The following is a 20,053-nucleotide window of genomic DNA, read 5'->3' as shown; positions in this document are numbered from 1 at the left end:
GGTCCAAAAAGCTAGGACGCCTAAATGGACTTTTTTTTTTTTAGATAAATATGTATAACCTATACTCAATATTTGTAATCCCATTTCTATTATTTATAATTCTGATATAATATCCTTACTATGTTCTGTATTAGTTAACATTATTAGCTTGTTTTTTAGGTGTAGCTTTAGTCTGATATACCTTGTAGCCTAGGTCTATATATAAGTATGTATATATGTATATGTAAATGTGTTACAAATATTTTTACTATTTACATTTTTGTAGTATCGATATTTTTATTTATTTACAAAATGTACAAATTTTAAATGAGAAGGCTATTTTTAATTATAGATAAATATGTAATAATAACCTATATCATACTCAATATTTGTAATTTATAATTCTGACTATCCTTAAAGCTAGGGGGCCTAAATGGACTTTTTTAAAATGATGTTAATCATTATTTTGTAATTACATAATAACAGATGTAGCCTAGGTTTATATGTAAGTATATATATACTGTATATATATATATATATATATATATATATATATATGTAAATGTGTTTAAAATATTTTCACTATTTACATTTTTGTAGTTTAGATATTTTTATTTATTTACAAAATGTGCAAATTTTAAACGAGAAGGCTATTTTACTTCATTATAGATAAATATATATAACCTATATCATACCATACTCAATATTTGTAATTCATAATTCTGACTATCCTTAAAGCTAGGAGGCCTAAATGGACTTTTTTTTAATTATGTTAATCATTATTTTGTAATTAAATAATAACACATGTAGCCTAGGTCTCTCTGTAAGTATGTATATATGTATATGTAAATTTGTTTTAAAAAATTACTATTTACATTTTTGTATTTTAGATATTATATTTATTTACAAAATGTACACATTTTAAATTAGAAGGCTGTTTCTTCATTATAGATAAATATGTATAGCTTATCATACTCAATATGTCTAAGCCTATTTCTATTATTTATAATTCTGATATATTATCCTTACTATGTTCTCTATTAGTTAACATTATTAGCTTGTTTTTGAGGTGTAGCTTTAGTTGGATAGTTGTAGCCTAGGTCTATATATAAGTATGTATATGTAAATGTGTTTAAAATATTTTCATTATTTACATTTTTGTAGTTTAGATATAATATTTATTTTACAAAAAGTACAAATATTAAATAAGAAGGCTATTTCTTCATTATAGATAAATATATATAACCTATATCATACTTTGTAATTTATAATTCTGATATAATATCCTTACTACATTCTCTATTAGTCAACATTTTAGCTTGTTTTTGAGGTGTAGTTTTAGTTTGATAGTTGCAGCAGGAAGTGGTGCTGTCCAGCTTGACTCCTGTCTGTCCTCCAGGTTGTTGTACACGTTGTGGTCGGATCAGATTTGCTTGTTTGTACCTGGCAGGCAGCAGACTGGGCGCACACCTGGAAGTGAAGCTTCACCTTCAACTCGGCCCTCAAAAAAGCCTCCTCTCGGTCTCCACTGGAGATATTAAAGGAAAGAAAAGGACTTTGGCTGCGGATAAATAATTAACCTGACTAACTGAAGCGGTGGTTTACAGTCCAGAGCTGACATGAGGAGCTGAGCTGAGCTGAGCTGCCTCTGTGTCCAGAGAAGACAGACTGGCCTACAGGTGTTCCTGTATTTTCTTTATTCTAATATTGAGCTGGAGACACTGTAATCATGCTTGGTGCAGAGAGCAGACTGGAGAGCCGGTTGAACAAGCTGGAGTCTCTCATGAGGAACCCACAGTCGGCTCTAAACTTGGAAACCCTGCTGGTGAGTTTTTCATTTCTCCTCCTCTTGGGTCTAATACAGGTAGAGTATAGGAGAGATAATAACACACACATAGCTGCTGTGCTCTGAGTTGTTATTCTGTCATGATCACCTGAAGAGACATGCCTGTATCTCAGACAAAACCAGTTAGACAAATCTAAAAGAAAAGAAAAAAGAAAACATGCTAATTACTGTAATTGTGTGAGTGAGTGATTGAACAATAGGGCATTCTTTATAAAGATAACTACCTGTGACACAGCTCACTCAGGAGCCATTTGTTTGTCAGTACTTTTAATCAGTGATGCAGCAGAAGGGGAAACCCCACCTAAACTCATGTGTTGCCACCTTTTTCCTGTTGATTAATCCTTATTTTTGTACAGTTATTATGGAAATATAAAATGGGACATTGAGTTTGTAGTAATCAAACATGATATACTTTAAAAAAAGGGACATTGAAGTGGACAAAAGAACCAATCAGTGCCCTCCCTATAGTTGATCCATTCATCTTTTCTTGCCACTTTGTCTGTTTGTGATTAGCCTCTAATCGAGGTGTCCCCTCTCTGACCTGTCCTGAGAATGTACTCGAGCCAACTTTGATAAAACTGCTGCAGCTGCTAAGCTTCTCTGACAACAAATACACTTTTTTTTTTTGAGCTGATATGGAGTATAGCTTTTGTTCTGCACCTCTGTCTTGACAGGATCTCCCTCCAGGCCACAGCCTAGAACTCGCCTTTTACTTTGCAGGTTTGCACAATGCACAACTATTTTTTTCAGCACTTTGCTTGCGGTAAAAAAAAAGTAGGTTAAGAACTTTCAGACAATCCAGAGATACCTGAGGAAATGGCAAGACTGGATTAACGTGCTTTTCTACACGCTCGCAGTTTCCAAAAGGAAATAATCTGATGGGGAACAATGTTCAGAAAACTCCCTTTTACTTTTTTAAGTTATTCAGCTGCTCATTATCATTATTGGGGGTCAATATGTCAACCTGATGAATAGAGGAGACGGTTAAAGGAGATTTGATGTTGTATGTACAGGTTAACAACCCTTCCATCTGCAGTATTTCCTGCTGGAGGAAACGACGTCTATTCCCAGTGTTGATGAGTCACAAAAATCCAGCGCAAAGCCGGAGAAAACCGTGTCATGACAATGACATGATCAGACGACGATGTGGAATAAATCCGTTTTAGCCCACTGGCCCATCCAAACCACTCCAGTCATCATTCGTCTGGTTCCAAGCAGCTTTGTAGTGGACACAACTATGGCCACCGTGCTGCCTAATGCACAGGAAGCTGAAGTCACTTCCTGGCATTGAGATGGAGTTAACCTGCAGTGGCCTCACATCACTATTTCCTGTTTATCCACAATCATTTTTGTTGTGTTTCGCAACAAAGATGTTTTTTTGATCTGTAGAAGAAAGGGTTTGAAGATCTGTATTTCTTTCCTTTTGGATCGGTGGGGACTTCTTCTTGGTCTGTAGGCAGGATACAGTTCACATTTTGATTGTGAGAAGCTCTCCATTGTTGCTGACTGTGCTCAGGCAGTAGCAGCTCACGGTAGTAGCCATCAGTAGGTGGGAGGTGTTGTCTGAGGCGAGGTTAGGACACACACCCAAGCTTAAACTACAAGATCGTGTTCAGATTTGTCCAGATTCCAGAAGTGAAAATTAAACCAGTCTGAGCTCATTTTCTTCAGCTCTGGCTGGTTTGAGGCTTAGAGGGAGATTTGAATCCTGAACCCTTCCAACGCGTTCTCATCTCAACTCGTCAGTCACAATCTGACGCTTTGTCAAACCCCTGTGTCACTTTTTCTGTTGCACTAAACACGTGCCGAACGACCCCTTGGCGTCACTTTTGGGTCGCAGTAAACATTTTAAGTTTAGGTAACAAAACCACTTAATTAGGTTTAGGAAAAAAACATCATGGTTGGGCTTAAAATTACTACGTTTGTATGATGAAAATGTGACTTGACGTTGTGAACATGGGATACGAACGAACAGCTGATTGTAAAGTGAAAGTGAAATGTTACGAACGGGACACAAACAGCGGCCACCTGGATGAAAGCCTCGTGTTTGTTTGATCAACCGACCACCTCTTCCTCCCACCCAGTTTGTCTCTTTCGCTCTTTAAACTACGTCACCACAGCACTTTCTCTGAGCGTTTGCTGTTGCCGCGGATGGGTTTACATTGTAGTTAACGGAAAGCCCGGTGTGTCACATACCGACGCGAAAGATTGCATTGTTCAGCAGTATCGATGGTCGGTATTTGCCGCCCTGGGAATGAGAACGGGCTGACCCTTCACACTACAAGATAACGTGTGCTGACTGTACATCATAAATAGTGGAGGGAATCATAAGATAACTCACAAACTATCACAACTAGAGACCATCTTGCGATGGGATCACACCAGCTGCAACGCCAAATTGGGCCAGGGGGCATAAAGGGTGGGGGCCAATGGCCCCTTCCCCACTTCCTCCTTACATTGGTAAAGAGACGTCTGTAACTCAGCGGATCATTTTTTTGAGGTAACTTAACTTCCCAGGACGAACACTCATTATTATTTTCCTTCCTCCGTTCATGTGACTGAGACCCAGACCGAGGCTGGAGCGAGGGCTGGGAGGCAGGCTTAAAGGAAACGCCACTGCGCCTGCTCTATGGGCCCAATGGATGCAAACTTTATCACTCGGATGTCGAGCCATTTTGGCTTCATGCGCCACCGAGCAACTCTCATAGGAACGAACGGCAGCTCGCTTCCAGCGCTGTATTCAGCTCTCTTTATACATCCATGCTTCCTACCGCCATACTTCCGGCGCCGTTGCTCGGACCACCACACCCATCTTTGAACTCGGCCTTCATTTTGATCTCAACTAAATTCTGTGACAGCATCTTACACAGTTGCAATTTGCTATCGCGTTCCAATCTGTCCAGACAGACAGACAGACAGACAGACAGACAGACAGACAGACAGACCGATAAACATCTGGCAAAGTACTCAAAACCTGCTCTGTGGTAGTTCCCGGTACAGTAGGTGTTTCCAGGTGCACATTTTGCCATGATGACACACACACAGACTCACAAGGTGAAAACAATACCAGCATCGCTGTTGCGACTGCTAACAATCACGTTAGAATTATGACTATATCATGATAAAAAATAAAGGCCTCTTCTTTGTCTTTGTAATGCAAGTTCTCATTGACGTTAACCCCTTCTTACTTAAAACATGATACATACTTAATTAGTCTTTCTGGTGTCAAGCTGCACCAACAAACTCTCCACCTGCCACCAACTTTTGATCAGCTCAATAGCGTGAAACCGGTCTTGTGTTTGCCAGCATGCTTGTATGTGTGTGTGTGTGTGTGTGTACAACAGTACGTCCTTGTGACCCACTTATAAGATATTGCTCTATAGCGCTACTAGTGGTAAAAAATCAAGTAAAAACTCCTCAGGGTACCTTTTAAGTATCTGGCAAAACTTGAGTTTTAGATATGACATTATTGTTTTCACAACCTTTGTACCAGAAATTGACGACAGACAGATTTGACAAGGGAGTTGAACGGTTTTGAATTCAATAAGCAGATTTAATACTGGATATACACTCACCGGCCACTTTATTAGGTACAAAGTGTACCTAATAAAGTGTCCGGTGCTAGTATCGGGTGGTCTTCTGCTGCTGTAGCCCATCTGCTTCAAGGTTGGACGTGTTGTGCGTTCAGAGATGGTATTCTGCATACCTTGGTTGTAACGAGTGGTTATTTGAGTTACTGTTTCCTTTCTATCATCTCGAACCACTCTGCCCATTCTCCTCTGACCTCTGACATCAACAAGGCATTTCCGTCCACACAATTGCCGCTCACTGGATATGTTCTCTTTTTCGGACCATTCTCTGTAAACCCTAGAGATGGTTATGCGTGAAAATCCCAGTAGATCAGCAGTTTTTGAAATACTCAGACCAGCCCGTATGGCACCAACAACCATGCCACGTTCAAAGTCACTTAAATCCCCTTTCTTCCCGATTCTGATGCTCGGTTTGAACTTCAGCAAGTCGTCTTCACCACCGCTAGATGCCTAAATGCATTGAGTTGCTGCTATGTGATTGGCTGATTAGCTATTCAACCTTTATGTTTAAAAAAAAAAAAAAAAAACTGGTTTCAGATACAAGGATGTGAGACAGGATGCAGCAAAAACGTCATGATTTTAGTCCCGCATTCCCACAGACACACACACACACACACACACTCCAAATGCTTCATTTGAATCAGCTAAAATTAGATTATATTTGCATATGTACATAGAGTTTCTCACAGACTGTTGAGTTCCTTCCCTACTGCAGTAACCATGGACATTAAAACACACACACACACACACACACACACACACACACACACAGACTGAGTGTAAAATGATCACAGATCCGGGAGCGCTCCGCCTGAATCCAGACCCATAAGCTGTTTGTCCCACAATAGCTCCTGAGCCTTTAGGTCTATTTCCACCCGTCTGCGGTGGGGGGAGATCTCTCTGCACCGCTGCTATTTAAAGGTGCAGAATTGTTCCACATGCCCCCTGCCCACCCACCCACTCACACATACCCCCGAACAAACAGTCGGATAGACACCGCTGTGGCTCAACCAACCAACCCCACCCACACACACACACTGGGTGACTCCAATTGACCCTTGTTTCTGGGGAACATAGGGTCATGCTACACCCCTACCCACCTGCCCAACCTCCCTGCCAGCCTCATGCGTTTGGGAGACATTTTGGTTCTACGTGAAACTCAACACCGCTGATTTAAGCGCTGATGACACTACTGAGGCCCCTGTGTGTGTTAAGCCATAGGGAGGGCTTTTGTGTTTTTGTGGATGGAGCGGGTGTTGGTGGGGCTGTGTTTGGGCAGGGGGCTCTAACGCCATCATGTGACTAGTCATTGTTGTTATGTCTTTACATCCTCCATTGTCCTCTCGTCATTGTTTTGTTACGCTGCCCGTGTTGCGTTCAGGAGCACACCACGAACAAGAATGTAATTCTTTCCTTCCTTCCTTCCTTCCTTCCTCAGTTCATTTGGTTTTATCTTCTATCAGCCGGCAGAAGGTCAGAGTTGTCTTACAAGACTCATCCTGTCAGATCGTATAAAAAGATTTCCTCCTTCCTTCCCAACATAAATGAAATCAGCTTTAAATCATGACGATATTTTCATGTTTCTCTATTTGTTAGTGAAACATTCAGCTATACCCAAGTAATAATAATCCCAATTTATAGTGGTTAATTTAGAAGGCAAAATGTTTCCAATTCACCAGGGGGAAACCTGTATTTTGATATTTTTGAAAATCCATACTTTTGTTGCTGTTCGTTTGTTTGTTTTCAAAAGGTTGATTGAATATTTTGTCTTTTCTGTCTCTTTCAGGATTCCATGAGCGCGCTGGCTCACGATTTGAACTATCCTGCCCTGCGGAAAAACAAAAACATCGAGTCCTTTCTGAGCCGATGTAAGAGCTACAATGTGTTTGTTTGGTGAAGGTCAAGGTTCTCCTGCTTAGCTCGAAAAATACCTGTAAAGTTGTTAAAAGGGACCTGTTAGGCTTCTTTGCTTTTTCCCTTTCCATTAGTGTGTTATATAGCTGTGTTGTGCATGTAAAAGGTCTGCACAGTTACAAAGCCCAAAGTCCACACCAAAGGGAGTTACTCTCCCCCACAGAAACACTGCTCCTGAACTCCCTGAAACGACTTTTCTTCCGTAACATGGTGATGTCACCAAGTAACATATTTGCATAACGGTTAATTTGGTACGCGCTCAAACTTAGCTAGTTAGAGCGGAGCTGGAGCGGAGTCCAAAGAGTTCCGTTTGGTTGACCAATAACAACAGAGTGGGCCAGCTGACCAATCAGAGCAGACTAGGCTTTTTCGGGAGGGGCAGGGCATGAGCTCAAACAGAGCGTTTCAGACAGAGGGTGAAAAGAGGTGCTGCAGCACAGGCGGTATGAGAAAGATAAAGCGTTTTTTTAAACATTAAAGCATGTAAACATGTTCTAGTAGAAACCCAAAATGTAAGAATGCAAGAGAAAATAAGCATAACAGGTCCTCTTTAATACACACCAGAGTACTCTAGTGATGATTAATTATGTTACTTGTTTATCATTGCACACAACCTATATGAACAGTAGAACTTTTACAACTTGTAAGAAAATCCTTTTTTCTGCAGGCTACATTCTGGAGAGTGTATACAGTAGTTGTTGTTTCTGCTAAAGGTCATAAAAGAGATAAGAAATATATGAGTAAACGCCTCTGTAGTCTGATTTTGGTGTTCAAATCAAATTGCTATTTGGCCTTGACAGATTTTACAGCCAAAATATCAGTAAAAGTTAGATATGTGTCCCTTTTGTACAGACTGTTTTGCTTTTTCTAATCAATATTTTTGTGAAATCGTTTGCTCTTTATCTGTGTTTAGACTTGAGGCCGTGCACAAACATTGACATTAACAGCATGGGCCAACCTCTGGTTAAATGTGTGTCTTATGTAAAAGAATATACATGCAGCAGCACGTCCTCCTCCCACTGTGCCACTAATCTGTCTCCTTTCTAAACCACTCGATGGCCAATTGATGAAAATGTCTGGCCCTGCACAACATGTTTCCTCTCACTGACCTCTCTCACATGCAGACGTTAACTACTGACCCGTTGCTTTGAACCTAAATGGTTGAAGCTTGACCCTGTGTATGTGTCACCATGGTAACATATTTGTGCATCCCGCAGATGAAAAGGCGGCGAGTCAGCTGCGAGAGCTGCAGGTAAAGCTTGAAGACTTCGACAAAGTGAAGCTGATCGGGAGAGGAGCCTACGGTGAAGTGCAGCTGGTGAGATGTTTATGTCAATTAAGAGTTAACCAATAAAGTGTGTTATTTCTTTTAAATTATGCTGTAGCAGTGCAGTTTGATATAAAGGGAGATGGAGCAGCAGAGTTCCTGAATTCACTCATTTTGGCACCAAAATACCAGAAATGTGAACCACTAGAGGGAGCAACAATCTGTGAATCCACCAAAACATAAAATGTGCAACAGCTGCAGCTTGTTTTTGGTGTTTCAAATATAATTGGCACCTTTCTCCTCATCATGGCCAAATTTAAGTTTAAAAATCGTAATTAGGGCACACAGCAGTTCCTTCCAAACTCCTGTTTTTTCCAGATGCCTGTGTCTTGTGCTGGTGGAAGCTTGAATCTGGTCGCTACTGTGGTAGAAACAAGTCTGGACAGGCTCAGTGTGTGTGGGAGAGGAGTGTGAAGTCTGTTGTGGGGGTGTGGAGGGGTTGCTCACTGTGTTTGGGCTTGAAATCTTGTGTAAGCATGTCTTTCTATGGGTGTGTGCCTGCAATTATGGGTTCCCCTCTCTCTCTCTGTTTCTCGTGTTATCTCGGTCATTGTGACACTGTCACTATCTTGTTCTTATTGTCCTCGCTCAGTTATCGCTGTTTACACGCCAACGTCTCCTCTCCTGTCCTCCCCCTGCCGCAGGTCCGCCACAAGGCCTCCCGGAAGGTCTACGCCATGAAGCAGCTCAACAAGTTTGAGATGATCAAGCGGTCGGACTCGGCCTTCTTCTGGGAGGAGAGGCACATCATGGCCTTTTCCAACAGTCCCTGGGTCGTCCAGGTGTGCACATATACAGGTTTTATTCTATTGAAAAGACACAATATGTAACGTAGTGGAAGGGTTGAACATTTTTCCTTCCACTACAGAGACTGAACAGGTTTTTGCTAGATGTGTGGCCCTTTTGAACACACACCAAAAATACCATTTTTATCATGTTAAGTATACCAAAATAGTATTAGAACCATTCAAATAGGAGGTCTGCTCTACCTATCTGCTTGAATTATTTTCTTTTTTTTTAAATAAACCAAATCAAATAGTAATTGTAGCCATCAAGACATCAATTTCCTGTATTTTTTTTTACTCTTTTTCTCATTTAATATATATATAACACAACAGTTAGATAAGAATTTTTAAGCTTTTACACAGTTGAATTGTGGATTGTACAAAGATCAAAATCAAGAAGATGTCTGGAATTCTATATTATATTTCACTCATTCAGGTTAATGTACTACATGTGTAGGGGTGGACAATATGGATGAAATCTTCTATCATGTAATATGTCATTTTATGTTACAACAGCAACATGTTGTACATCATAAATTTAGAAACCGTTTATAGATAAAATGAAGATATGGGAATTAGATAAACTCAAATACTACTGATGTTTTTAATCTCAGTATCAGTGTGAAACAATATGATGTGGGGATCGCTATTTGTACTTTATATTAAATTAGATTCAATGTTATTGTCTTTGCACACAATAAATACCAGTAAAAACAAAATGCCATCTAGCATCAGACAGTACAATCGGTAGCAAAGTGCATAAAGATATCTATAAAGATAAAGTAATGTGCAGAGTGAACATTAAAGGGGACATATCATGCTCATTTTCAGGTTCATACTTGTATTTTGTAGTTTCTACTAGAACATGTTTACATCACATTATCTTTCTCATACTGTCTGTCTGAATATACCTGTATTCAAACAGTCTGAAATGCTCCGTTTTAGCACCTGTCTCTTTAAGACCCCCTCCTGAAAAAGCCCAGTCTGATCTGATTGACTTCAGAGAACAATAAATATGCCGCACCTTTGTAAAGGTAGTTCTCTAGCTGTGGGCGATAACGAGCCTGCACATAACATACAGTAGGAAGGAGAGCCAAATCTGAATAGCTTGTTGAATCACATGTTTTCTGATCTAGGCAGCCAACAAAAACTGACTGGGTTGTCTTATTTCACAGTTTGTGGGGTGGTAGGAACTCCAGATACCCAAATGTATGTACCCAAGCACTGAAAAAGGAAGTGTTCATGATATGTTCCCTTTTAAATTATGTGGTAGTGATGGTAACAACGGATGTAACTGATATATACAAGATAAACAAAAAAACACTACACAAAATGCAGCTACGATATGTAAATAGTGTAACTATGATTATGTCATAATATACTGTATTATGTGCGTTGGAGTAATAACCTGGCGTCATGATGTTGGCATAGATAATAATCTATGACTGTTTTTTCTATGACATCATCCATAGATAACAGCCACACCTTATAGTCAAATCCATACCACAGTAGTGACTCTACCTCCCATGTTGGGCTTTCAGTGACATTAAACGATTCAAGTTTGTTGTGTTCCAGCTGTGCTGTGCTTTCCAAGATGACCGCCACCTCTACATGGTGATGGAGTTCATGCCCGGAGGCGACCTGGTCACGCTCACCATGAACTACGACATGCCGGAGAAATGGGCTCGCTTCTACACAGCCGAGGTAGTGCTGGCGCTGAACGCCATCCACGCCATGGGCTTCATCCATCGGGACGTCAAACCCGACAACATGCTGCTGGACCAACACGGACACCTCAAACTGGCAGATTTCGGCACGTGCATGAAGATGGACTCGGTGGGTTGGTTTTATAGTCGTATCGTTGTTGTTTTCAAGTGCGTCAGATCTGGATAGAGAATCAAGTGTACGGACCTTTTACATTAGACGATTTTAGTCCTTTAATTTTGAAGAAATTGAATTGCCTTTTCTGACTCAACATTAGTGGCCTTTTTTTCATGCCCTAGTGCACCACCAAGTGTTCAGGTTGCAAAGTGATTCTAAATGCAGGTTATTGAAAAGGCCCCAGAGGTTATTGTGCTAAACAGCCAATCTAGAGCAGAGCAGAGGTCCCGCCTCTGGTGCGAGTCAGGAAGTTGTTTTCCACCTTTTTGTTTTCACCACAGCAATTTCTAAATAGCTGGTTCAGCAAGTGGCTCCACACATTAAATGAGCTCTCTGGAAGTCTACCAGCAGACAGAAAGAGTGTCATATAAACTTTTGTCTCAGAATATCTGGAGTATTGTTAAAAGTTCAGAGGTATTTTATACAAGAAAAGTTTTTTGTGGGGGTCATGAAAAATAGAAATTGACTTTGCAGCCAATGTGGAAATACAGTATGTCTTATTTATTCTGCTTTCAAGTCTCACTGTTGTTTCATTCTTGCTTCCTCTCTCCAGTAAATCTTTTTGTTTTTGTTGTGTTGTTGCAGACAGGCATGGTGCACTGTGACACAGCCGTAGGCACACCAGACTACATCTCCCCTGAGGTGCTCCAGTCTCAGGGTGGTGACGGTTACTACGGTCGGGAGTGCGACTGGTGGTCTGTGGGAGTCTTTATCTATGAGTTGTTTGTTGGTAAGTACATCATGTTCATTCATTCATTTTGGGCAGTTATAATCCTAAACATCTCCATCCTAAAAATCAATCATTTTTTTAAAACTACCATTTTTTCGCAGGTGAAACTCCCTTCTATGCTGAATCCCTGGTGGGAACTTATGGGAAGATCATGAACCACAACAACACACTCATCTTCCCAGATGATATACAGATGTCTCAGGATGCCAGAAACCTCATCTGTGCCTTTCTTACTGACAGGTTTGCACAAACTCTAAATCATATAAACTAACACTCGTGCTTTAACAAAAATATTTCACTATTTCAGCCCTGTCATGTGCATAAATACTTACATTTTCTTTCTCTACCCCACTATTTATGTAACTGATAAAGGCAAGGTAGCCAAAAATGTTTAGTGAATAAAGCATGGTGTTGTAGGGCGAAAATCACTTCCAGTTCAGCCGATTAAAGGGGACTTATTATGCTTATTTTCAGTTGTATACTTGTATTTTGGGTTTTTCCTAGAACATGTTTACATGCTTTAATATTCAAAAAAACGCTTTACTTTTCTCATACCGGCTGTGCTGCAGCACCTCTTTTCACCCTCTGTCTGAAACGCTCTGATTGAGCTCCCGCCCCGCCCTTCTAAATAGCCCAGTGTGCTCTGATTGGTCAGCTGGCCCACTATGTTGTGATTGGTCCGCTCCAGCTCTGCTTTAACTAGCTTTGTTTTAGGGAGTGCCAAACTAGCCGCTAGGCAGGTATTATGCAAATTAGTTACTTGGTGACATCACCACGTTACGTAAGAAAAGGCGGGACTTCAAGCAAGGCGTTTCAGGCAGTTCAGGTACAGTGTTTCTGTGGGGGAGAGTAACTCCCTTTGGCGTGGACTTTGTAACTTTGCAGACCTTTTACATTCACAAAAAACTATACAACACACTAAAGGAAAGGGAAAAAGCGCAAAAGCATCAGTGCCCCATGACCAATTCATTGTTCGTTTGGGTCTTTTCATGGGATTTGTTGACAAAAATAAAAATATAGAATATCACCAAACATATTTGTTGATAAAAACTAATATTCTGTCTTATTATTTTGCTAAAAAGTTTGCTGACTCAGTAACTCAAACCTGAGTGTACAGTATAGTGCTGATCCCAGCTACCATCGTAATACAAATAGTTCCATTCTTATATATACAATAACATCAAATATTAGTATTAAAGGTAAAAAAGTGACATGAATGTGTGGGTGTGGGTCATGCACTCGGTTAGTGGCCCATCCCCCTGGAAGAAACCACTTCCTGTTTACATTAGTAGCCCCGCCCCCCATGGGGGCTCAAACACAGGCCCTTTCTGCTTCAATACAGAGCAACCTTTAATTTTTCCTCACTCAGTTTATTTACCTTCTCACTCACTATTCTCTCACCACAGACAGAATCTCACATGTGCACGGCTGCCCAGCCACACACACACACACACACACACACACACACATATCTCAAACACATTCATTCACCACTTAACCAAAATGCTCTGTCACTGTCGCGTCGGCTTGCTGAATCATTCCTGTAAGCACCACCAACCATTCATCCTCCTTCCCCTCATTTTCCATATGTTTTTCATCACTCCCCCATTTCTACCTTTTCTCAGTGCCACTTTCCATTTCTCCATCCTCATCATTTGCTTGCGGAACTTTCTCCTTTGCACTCCTGCAGTTTTCTGGGCAGTGAGACACGGTCCGTTGTAAAGCCAGTACTTGGTTGCATGTCAGATTTTTTTATTTTTTTTGCGGGGTTTTAAAAACTCTCCCTTTCTTCCTCCCCCCCCCTGCCCTCTCTTCCTCTTGGCTGAGTCTGGAATGTCCCACACGTGGCAAGCCCAAACTGCCGCACCCCTCCAGCCCTGTACCCAGCGGTGGAGGAGGGAGGAAAGGGGGGGATGAGAAGGAGTGTGTAGAGTTTTAGAGAGAGAGAGGAGGAGGAGAAGGAGGGAAGGCAGCGGCAACTCTAGCAGTTGTGTTTGAGTCAGTCAGAGTTGTTGATGTTGGCTCCCGCACTCTGATCCTGCTGTCTTTCTCCACTTGGATCTACATTATCTGTCTGGTTAGAGGAGGTTCCAGTGTCCACCAGTGGTCATGCGGCACTCCATGCTGGTCAGTGTGGTCAGAGCGTAGTGGTCACTCTGCTGGGCTGTGTGTTTGGAATGAGATGTTGGTGGTGATGGTGGAGGTGGAGGTGGATGGGGGCGAGTGGGGTGTGTGTTGTGTTCAGGCTCTGCTCACAGTCTCCGTCCTGTTGCTGTTGTGTGCAGGAAGGTTCGTCTGGGCCGCACCGGAGTGGATGAGATCAAAGTCCACCCTTTCTTCAAGAACGACCAGTGGACCTTCGACAACATCCGAGAGAGTAAGCGTGTGCATGTGTTTGAATATTGTGTATTGTTTTTTTAAATCTCCACAATGCAGGTGCACATTTTTGCCTTTCCCATCTCTGGTAATGTCTTGTTCTTTTTCTTGCCTCTCGTGATCGTTCCTACGCCTACTTCTTATCATCTCCGGCCCATTCCTCTGCAGATCTGCTTCTTCTCAGCCTTAGTTCAGAGTTTATTTCCATCTCCTGAGCCATTAAGCCTGCATTTATGGTGCACATGTTCTCCATATGCCCTTATCTTTTATCATTATAGGACTGGATGCTGTGCAGAGCACATGATGCACGAAACCTGCAGGATAACCAGCTGCATATGGCTGCCACTCAGAGAGCAGATTAGAGAAAATTGAGAAAATATCAAACACTGCAGATTTTATACTAGATAGTACCAGTACTAGCTATACACACACACACTCTGATGAGACTGAAAGGCTGTTTTAATAAAAGGCTCCACCAATAGGAGCATGTTGTGATAAAGGGAGTGTAGCAGCAAAACCGTGCTGAGTCCAAGATGTCCTAATAACTGCTATAACATATTTAAATTATTACATTAACTGGCCTTTGCGATGTACAATCAATAAGCATTATTGGCTAAATACATAACTTAAAGAATAAGTCATAGGTGGAGTTGTTCCATTACATTATCACATTATCACGCTGTAAATCAGCAAATTAAATGGAAATAATAACTTCTATTTAATGTAAGAATGTGATGATGTTATATTATCCAAGAACAAGAACACTTTATTGTATTTTCTTTATGGTTTTATTTCCATTTGTAATTCGAAACAACAGAGAAAAAGACGAAAACGTCAACTCATCAATGCAAAATCAATAATTATATCCAGCCATGTTAAACAGTTATCTTGGGTTTAAAAAAAAGAGTTCATACAGTACAGTATAGATCCCTTTTGAATGAATTTGTTATAGATGTATTGAAAAAGAAAGATAAAAGGGACATAAAATCACATGAACTGATCTGGTCAATCAAATAAAAATATAAAACCTTAAAAGGAGAAAAAGATTCTAATCTTTTTATATATAGCTGCAACGGTTATAATATCATGTTATTGAGCTCAAACCTTAAGGGAATAAGGAAAGGGATATTTGAGGAATATGAACAGGACCTCTGTGTGTCTCTGTATAATCAAATGCAGACTCTTTCTCCGTCTCTCTGCTTCACCTGGCTCTGATTAAGAACAACAGACAAAACTTCTGACTGAACTTCAGACTGCCTGGCAGTCTGCAACACAAAACCACTACTGTGCCACTGCTGTGCTGCGCAGCTCTCTTCATGTTTGCACATGCATGTCCAGTAACACACACTCAAAACATCCTGCAGGGCTGCATGTAGTGTTTAAGGAGGACTTTACTCCCTGCTGAGTGGCTGTGGTGACTTAGGAGGGTTATTTTACCATGTTTGGACTCTCTGAAGATCCTCCCAGTTGTCTTCATGTTTATCAAGCTTATCAAGTATTTGGATGGTGATGAAAAGGAGCCAGCACTACGGATGGATGGCCCAATGGATGGATGGATGGATGGATGGATGGGCCTGGAAGCAGCACCCCCCGTAGCGGCGGGCGGGGCCGGCTGTGCGGCCGGCTCTAATGAGAGGGGCGCCCCAGTTCGGAGGGTTGCTCCCGCTCTCTCACTCTCACTATGGCCACGGCTGCCTGTCATTAACCGCCCGCTATCAGAGAGCATTCTGGGAAGTCGTGCCACAAGGGCCTCCATGGAGCGGCCTGTGTCTCTTTCTGTCTGACCACATTTTGGCTTTTTTTTCTGCCTCTTCTCTTTTTTTTATTTCCCCTCATTTGTTTCATTCCTGCGTTTGGGTCTCTCCCTGTATTTTCTCCTCCATCCTTGAGTCACGTTTGTCACGCTGAGGGTTGCGACTCAACCTAACAGTAATGAGCTCTTTGCTCGGAGCCAGAATTGCACTGGTCGGTCTGAAGGAACTCGATCCATAATGGGCTGCTTTTTTTCTCTCAATTAGGAACTATTTATAGGTTAAAGGAGTAGCTTAGTTTTATCTGATTGGCCCTTTGACACATTCTTGTCAGCCTGTTGTGTTGTGCAGACGTTTTAAAGCCCGCCCGCCCGCTCTCTTCTCACAGGAGCAGGCGTTTAGGACTCAATTTGTGAAAGGCGCCGTGTGTGGGGCACAAAGCGAGCACTGTACGGGAAAAGGAGTGGTGTCAGCCTCACGCCAACCTGCAGAGAGAGAGAGCTTACTCAGACTGCAAGCAGTGCCAAAGTTGGCATAGAATTGACTCAGAAACACACCTGAGAAAATGTTTGTTGAAGATGTACTTTAAATTTAAAGCACTGGGTTTTAATCTTTCTGTTTCTGTCGTCCAGCTGTGGCTCCAGTTGTGCCCGAGCTGAGCGGTGACATCGACACCAGTAACTTTGACGACATAGAGGAAGATAAAGGAGATGCGGAGACCTTCCCTCCACCCAAAGCCTTCGTGGGCAATCAGCTACCATTCATCGGCTTCACTTACTTCAAGGAGGACCAGTAAGTGTTATATTCTGACTTACTTTACTTCTGCTCTGCTGTTGTGCATAGAAAGTTTGTCTGGATACTGGGATTAGAATCAAATGTAGCTCTCATGTGTGGGAACTTTCACAACTTTTAGGGCCTCTATAGACTCAGGAAGCAGGTTTAAGGACAGCACTGTGGTTGAAAAAGACAGCTTCGCACCCATACAGCGTCACACCGGTCAGACACTGTATGCCTGTTCGAGCTCCACACTGCCGCCTTGTTCCGACAGCCCCTTTAAATGCCCTCTTTGCTCATGATGGAGTCTCGGTTTTAAAGCCCTGGTCTCGATCGGTAGGAGAAGTAGTAAAAAACGTGTTGGATTTATGAGTTTATAGTGCTTTAATCATTAAACATCAAGGGATGTTTTTACTTTTTTGACTCATGAAGCTGAAGGTTCAACTAATTGTGTCTAAGCAGTTTCTCTTTTACGTTAATCTGGCAAAACAATGTAATTTAAGTCAGTAAATTACTATCAATCCAGTGCACAAGAGTGTACAGGTATGGCTTTAGATCAGCCTTCCTTGGATTTCAGACAAACTGCATCTCTAACTGTGCATTTTAGGATTTAACTTTTCTGAAATAATCTTAATTTTTTAGCAGAATATATTAGAGCTGGGCAATATATCGATACTATATCGATATCGTGATATGAGACTAGATATCGTCTTAGATTTTGCATATCGTAATATGGCATTAGTGTTGTTTTTTTCGTGGTTTTAAAGGCTGTATTTCAGTAAAGTGATGTAATTTTCTGAACTATTTTGTCTATTATTTGCCTTTACCCACTCATTATATCCACATTACTGATGATTATTAAGCAAAAATCTAATTGTTTAAATATTTTGTGAAAGCACCAATGGTCACCCTACAATATCATTGCAATATATTTAGTAAAAATATGGTGATATTTGTTTTTGTCCATATCGCCCAGCCCTAGTATGTATGCGTGCATTTCCATTTTTAAAAATTATGAACACCGTGCGAGAAGAGTTTAAGCTTAAGGGCCCAATTTGTCTTAAAATGGTCGTAAAATTGCTTCAGATTTCTTGGTCATTACTGTATGCAGCCATATGGCAGAGTCCTGTAATGATTCCCAGAGATAGTTGCCCGCCATTACGTTAAGTCCACCACCATGTTGGCGACACACAGTGTGGGTTGGAGGCATCCGTTGGGTTTCTCCAAAGGTAAACCCATCCAGATGTTAGAAGAAGCTTGAAAGATCTTCAGCTTTTTCTTTTCCACAGCACCACAGCTCTGTGCTCCATGCATGAGGTTAGTATGGGTCTTCTTAAGTAGAAGATATTTCTGAATGGCTTTGGTGAACATTCAGCTTCCCCTTGACCACCCAGTTGGCCTTATGGATCTGGTTAGGATGAAATACGTCACGTAGAAATGTGGACGTAGTGTTGGATGATGTCAGGTAAACTCAGTGACAGACATTCATGGCTCTCTTCTCTGCCAGGTTGCTGAACGGACAAAACAACCGCTCTGTGGAGGATTCAGAGGACAGTAAGGAAAACTCTGAGGACAAGGACAGTAAGAACGAGGTGGGTGTTTTCGTGCATGTGTGGTCTTAATATTATGCTAACAGAGGAGAGATAACAGATGGAAATGAGCATTAGATAATAGCATTGTTTTCTTTTCTGTCTGAGCAGCTGCAGAAAAAGCTCCATCAGCTGGAGGAGCAGGTCGACCATGAGATGCAGGCCAAAGATGAGCTGGAGCACAAGTGCAAGTAAGACCGGACAAATAACACAAACAGCTGATTTTTTTTGATGGGTTATGACATCACAAATACGTTACTATTTGCAAACTTTTCTCTCATGATAAAGCATCCCATTCAGCGAATAAATCTCCAAAACTTGGGGATAAATAGTTGAAATGAATAGATAACCATTCAATTTGTATCCAGCATTTTAAAGGGTGTGCATGTGGCATGTTTATATTGATTATTATCTGATTCATTTTGAGACATTGGTGTAATTATTAGATCTGAAGTCATGTTGTGTGCTTTCCATTGTAGAAGGCTGGAAATGTGTTTGATTGCTTTACACAACAGGAAGTGATGTCCCGTCCTACAAAGCTGAAGTTTTCAGAGTTTCTGATAATGGTAGATGGTAAAAAGAAAGGAAAAGAAAATCGTTTGATAATCTTTTGTCTGCTGCATATGAACTTAGTGATTCGTGGGAATAAAATCCGTAATAAAACTGTTCCTTTTTTCCCCAGAAATGCCACCAACCGTTTAGACAAGCTGGTCAAAGAATTAGACAAGGAGGTGAGGATGGATGCCACTTCAACCATATGTCTGATAAAGTCATAAAGCAGATTTTCATTCCACTCACACTCTCTTTGTGATTACCTCTCTCGGACTAGATGAATAGCAGGCAGAAAGTGGAGGCTTCGCTGAGGCAGCTGGAGAGAGAGCGAGCTCTGCTGCAGCACCAGAGCGCCGAGAACCTGCGCAAGACGGAGATTGAAAGTGACAGAAAACGCAGCCTGGAGAACGAACGTGAGCACCTGGAGAATATTATCTAAACATTAGGCTTAGAAACGCCTGAATAAGATTACAAAAATGTCTTTAAAAGTCATGTGATTTCATCGTGCGCAGAGAACTCTGTATATTTATGTAGGTCTCCACTCATTTTCATATATTTTACTTGCAAAATTGTTCTTACATATCAGACTGTTAACTCATTAAAACATTGTAATAAACCACGACGATATGTGGGAGCTCTGCGTCCTACTGTTTATATCACAGTATATATTCTATATGGTTGTTTATGCTGGCTATCAGTGGGTGGATCGTGGTATTTCACTGAATGTGTTTCATCACATATATTAACTCTTTTATTTGTCTGTATGTTTAGTGAACAATCTGAGGGACCAGCTAGAGGATCTTAGGAAGAGGAACCAGAATTCCCAGATCTCCAATGAGAAGAACATCCAGCTGCAGAGACAAGTGAGGGGGAGCTCTTTAACTTCACTTAACTTGATGACTTTTTATAATGTAGTATTCATACTAACATGCTAATTTAATAATCCATATTCAAGCGAG

At 41.2% G+C, this 20,053-nt stretch overlaps 1 protein-coding gene across 5 annotated transcripts in view; it reads left to right on the top strand.

Annotated features, from left to right (window-relative positions):
• The first annotated feature begins 1,356 nt into the window (after positions 1-1,356).
• The window catches only part of LOC119477000 (rho-associated protein kinase 2-like), a 31,950-nt gene continuing 13,253 nt past the window's right edge, over positions 1,357-20,053 (top strand). For 3 of the 5 annotated variants that reach the window (XM_037750749.1, XM_037750747.1, XM_037750748.1), the window contains exons 1-14: positions 1,359-1,804; positions 7,202-7,283; positions 8,547-8,647; positions 9,301-9,438; positions 11,017-11,277; positions 11,908-12,052; positions 12,154-12,292; positions 14,338-14,429; positions 16,812-16,971; positions 18,461-18,545; positions 18,654-18,733; positions 19,225-19,273; positions 19,372-19,507; positions 19,866-19,957. In XM_037750749.1, the coding sequence (XP_037606677.1) occupies positions 1,709-1,804; positions 7,202-7,283; positions 8,547-8,647; positions 9,301-9,438; positions 11,017-11,277; positions 11,908-12,052; positions 12,154-12,292; positions 14,338-14,429; positions 16,812-16,971; positions 18,461-18,545; positions 18,654-18,733; positions 19,225-19,273; positions 19,372-19,507; positions 19,866-19,957 (1,656 nt within the window). In that variant the 5' untranslated portion in view covers positions 1,359-1,708. Of the gene's footprint in view, positions 1,805-7,201; positions 7,284-8,546; positions 8,648-9,300; positions 9,439-11,016; positions 11,278-11,907; positions 12,053-12,153; positions 12,293-14,337; positions 14,430-16,811; positions 16,972-18,460; positions 18,546-18,653; positions 18,734-19,224; positions 19,274-19,371; positions 19,508-19,865; positions 19,958-20,053 lie in introns of all 5 variants that reach the window. The other 2 variants (XM_037750750.1, XM_037750746.1) reach the window with 2 other exon arrangements.

Source organism: Sebastes umbrosus, chromosome 18, assembly GCF_015220745.1.
Source record: "Sebastes umbrosus isolate fSebUmb1 chromosome 18, fSebUmb1.pri, whole genome shotgun sequence".
Classification (NCBI taxonomy): domain Eukaryota; kingdom Metazoa; phylum Chordata; class Actinopteri; order Perciformes; family Sebastidae; genus Sebastes; species Sebastes umbrosus.
Note: the sequence above shows the minus strand (reverse complement) of the source record. Positions and strands in the feature narration are given on the sequence as shown.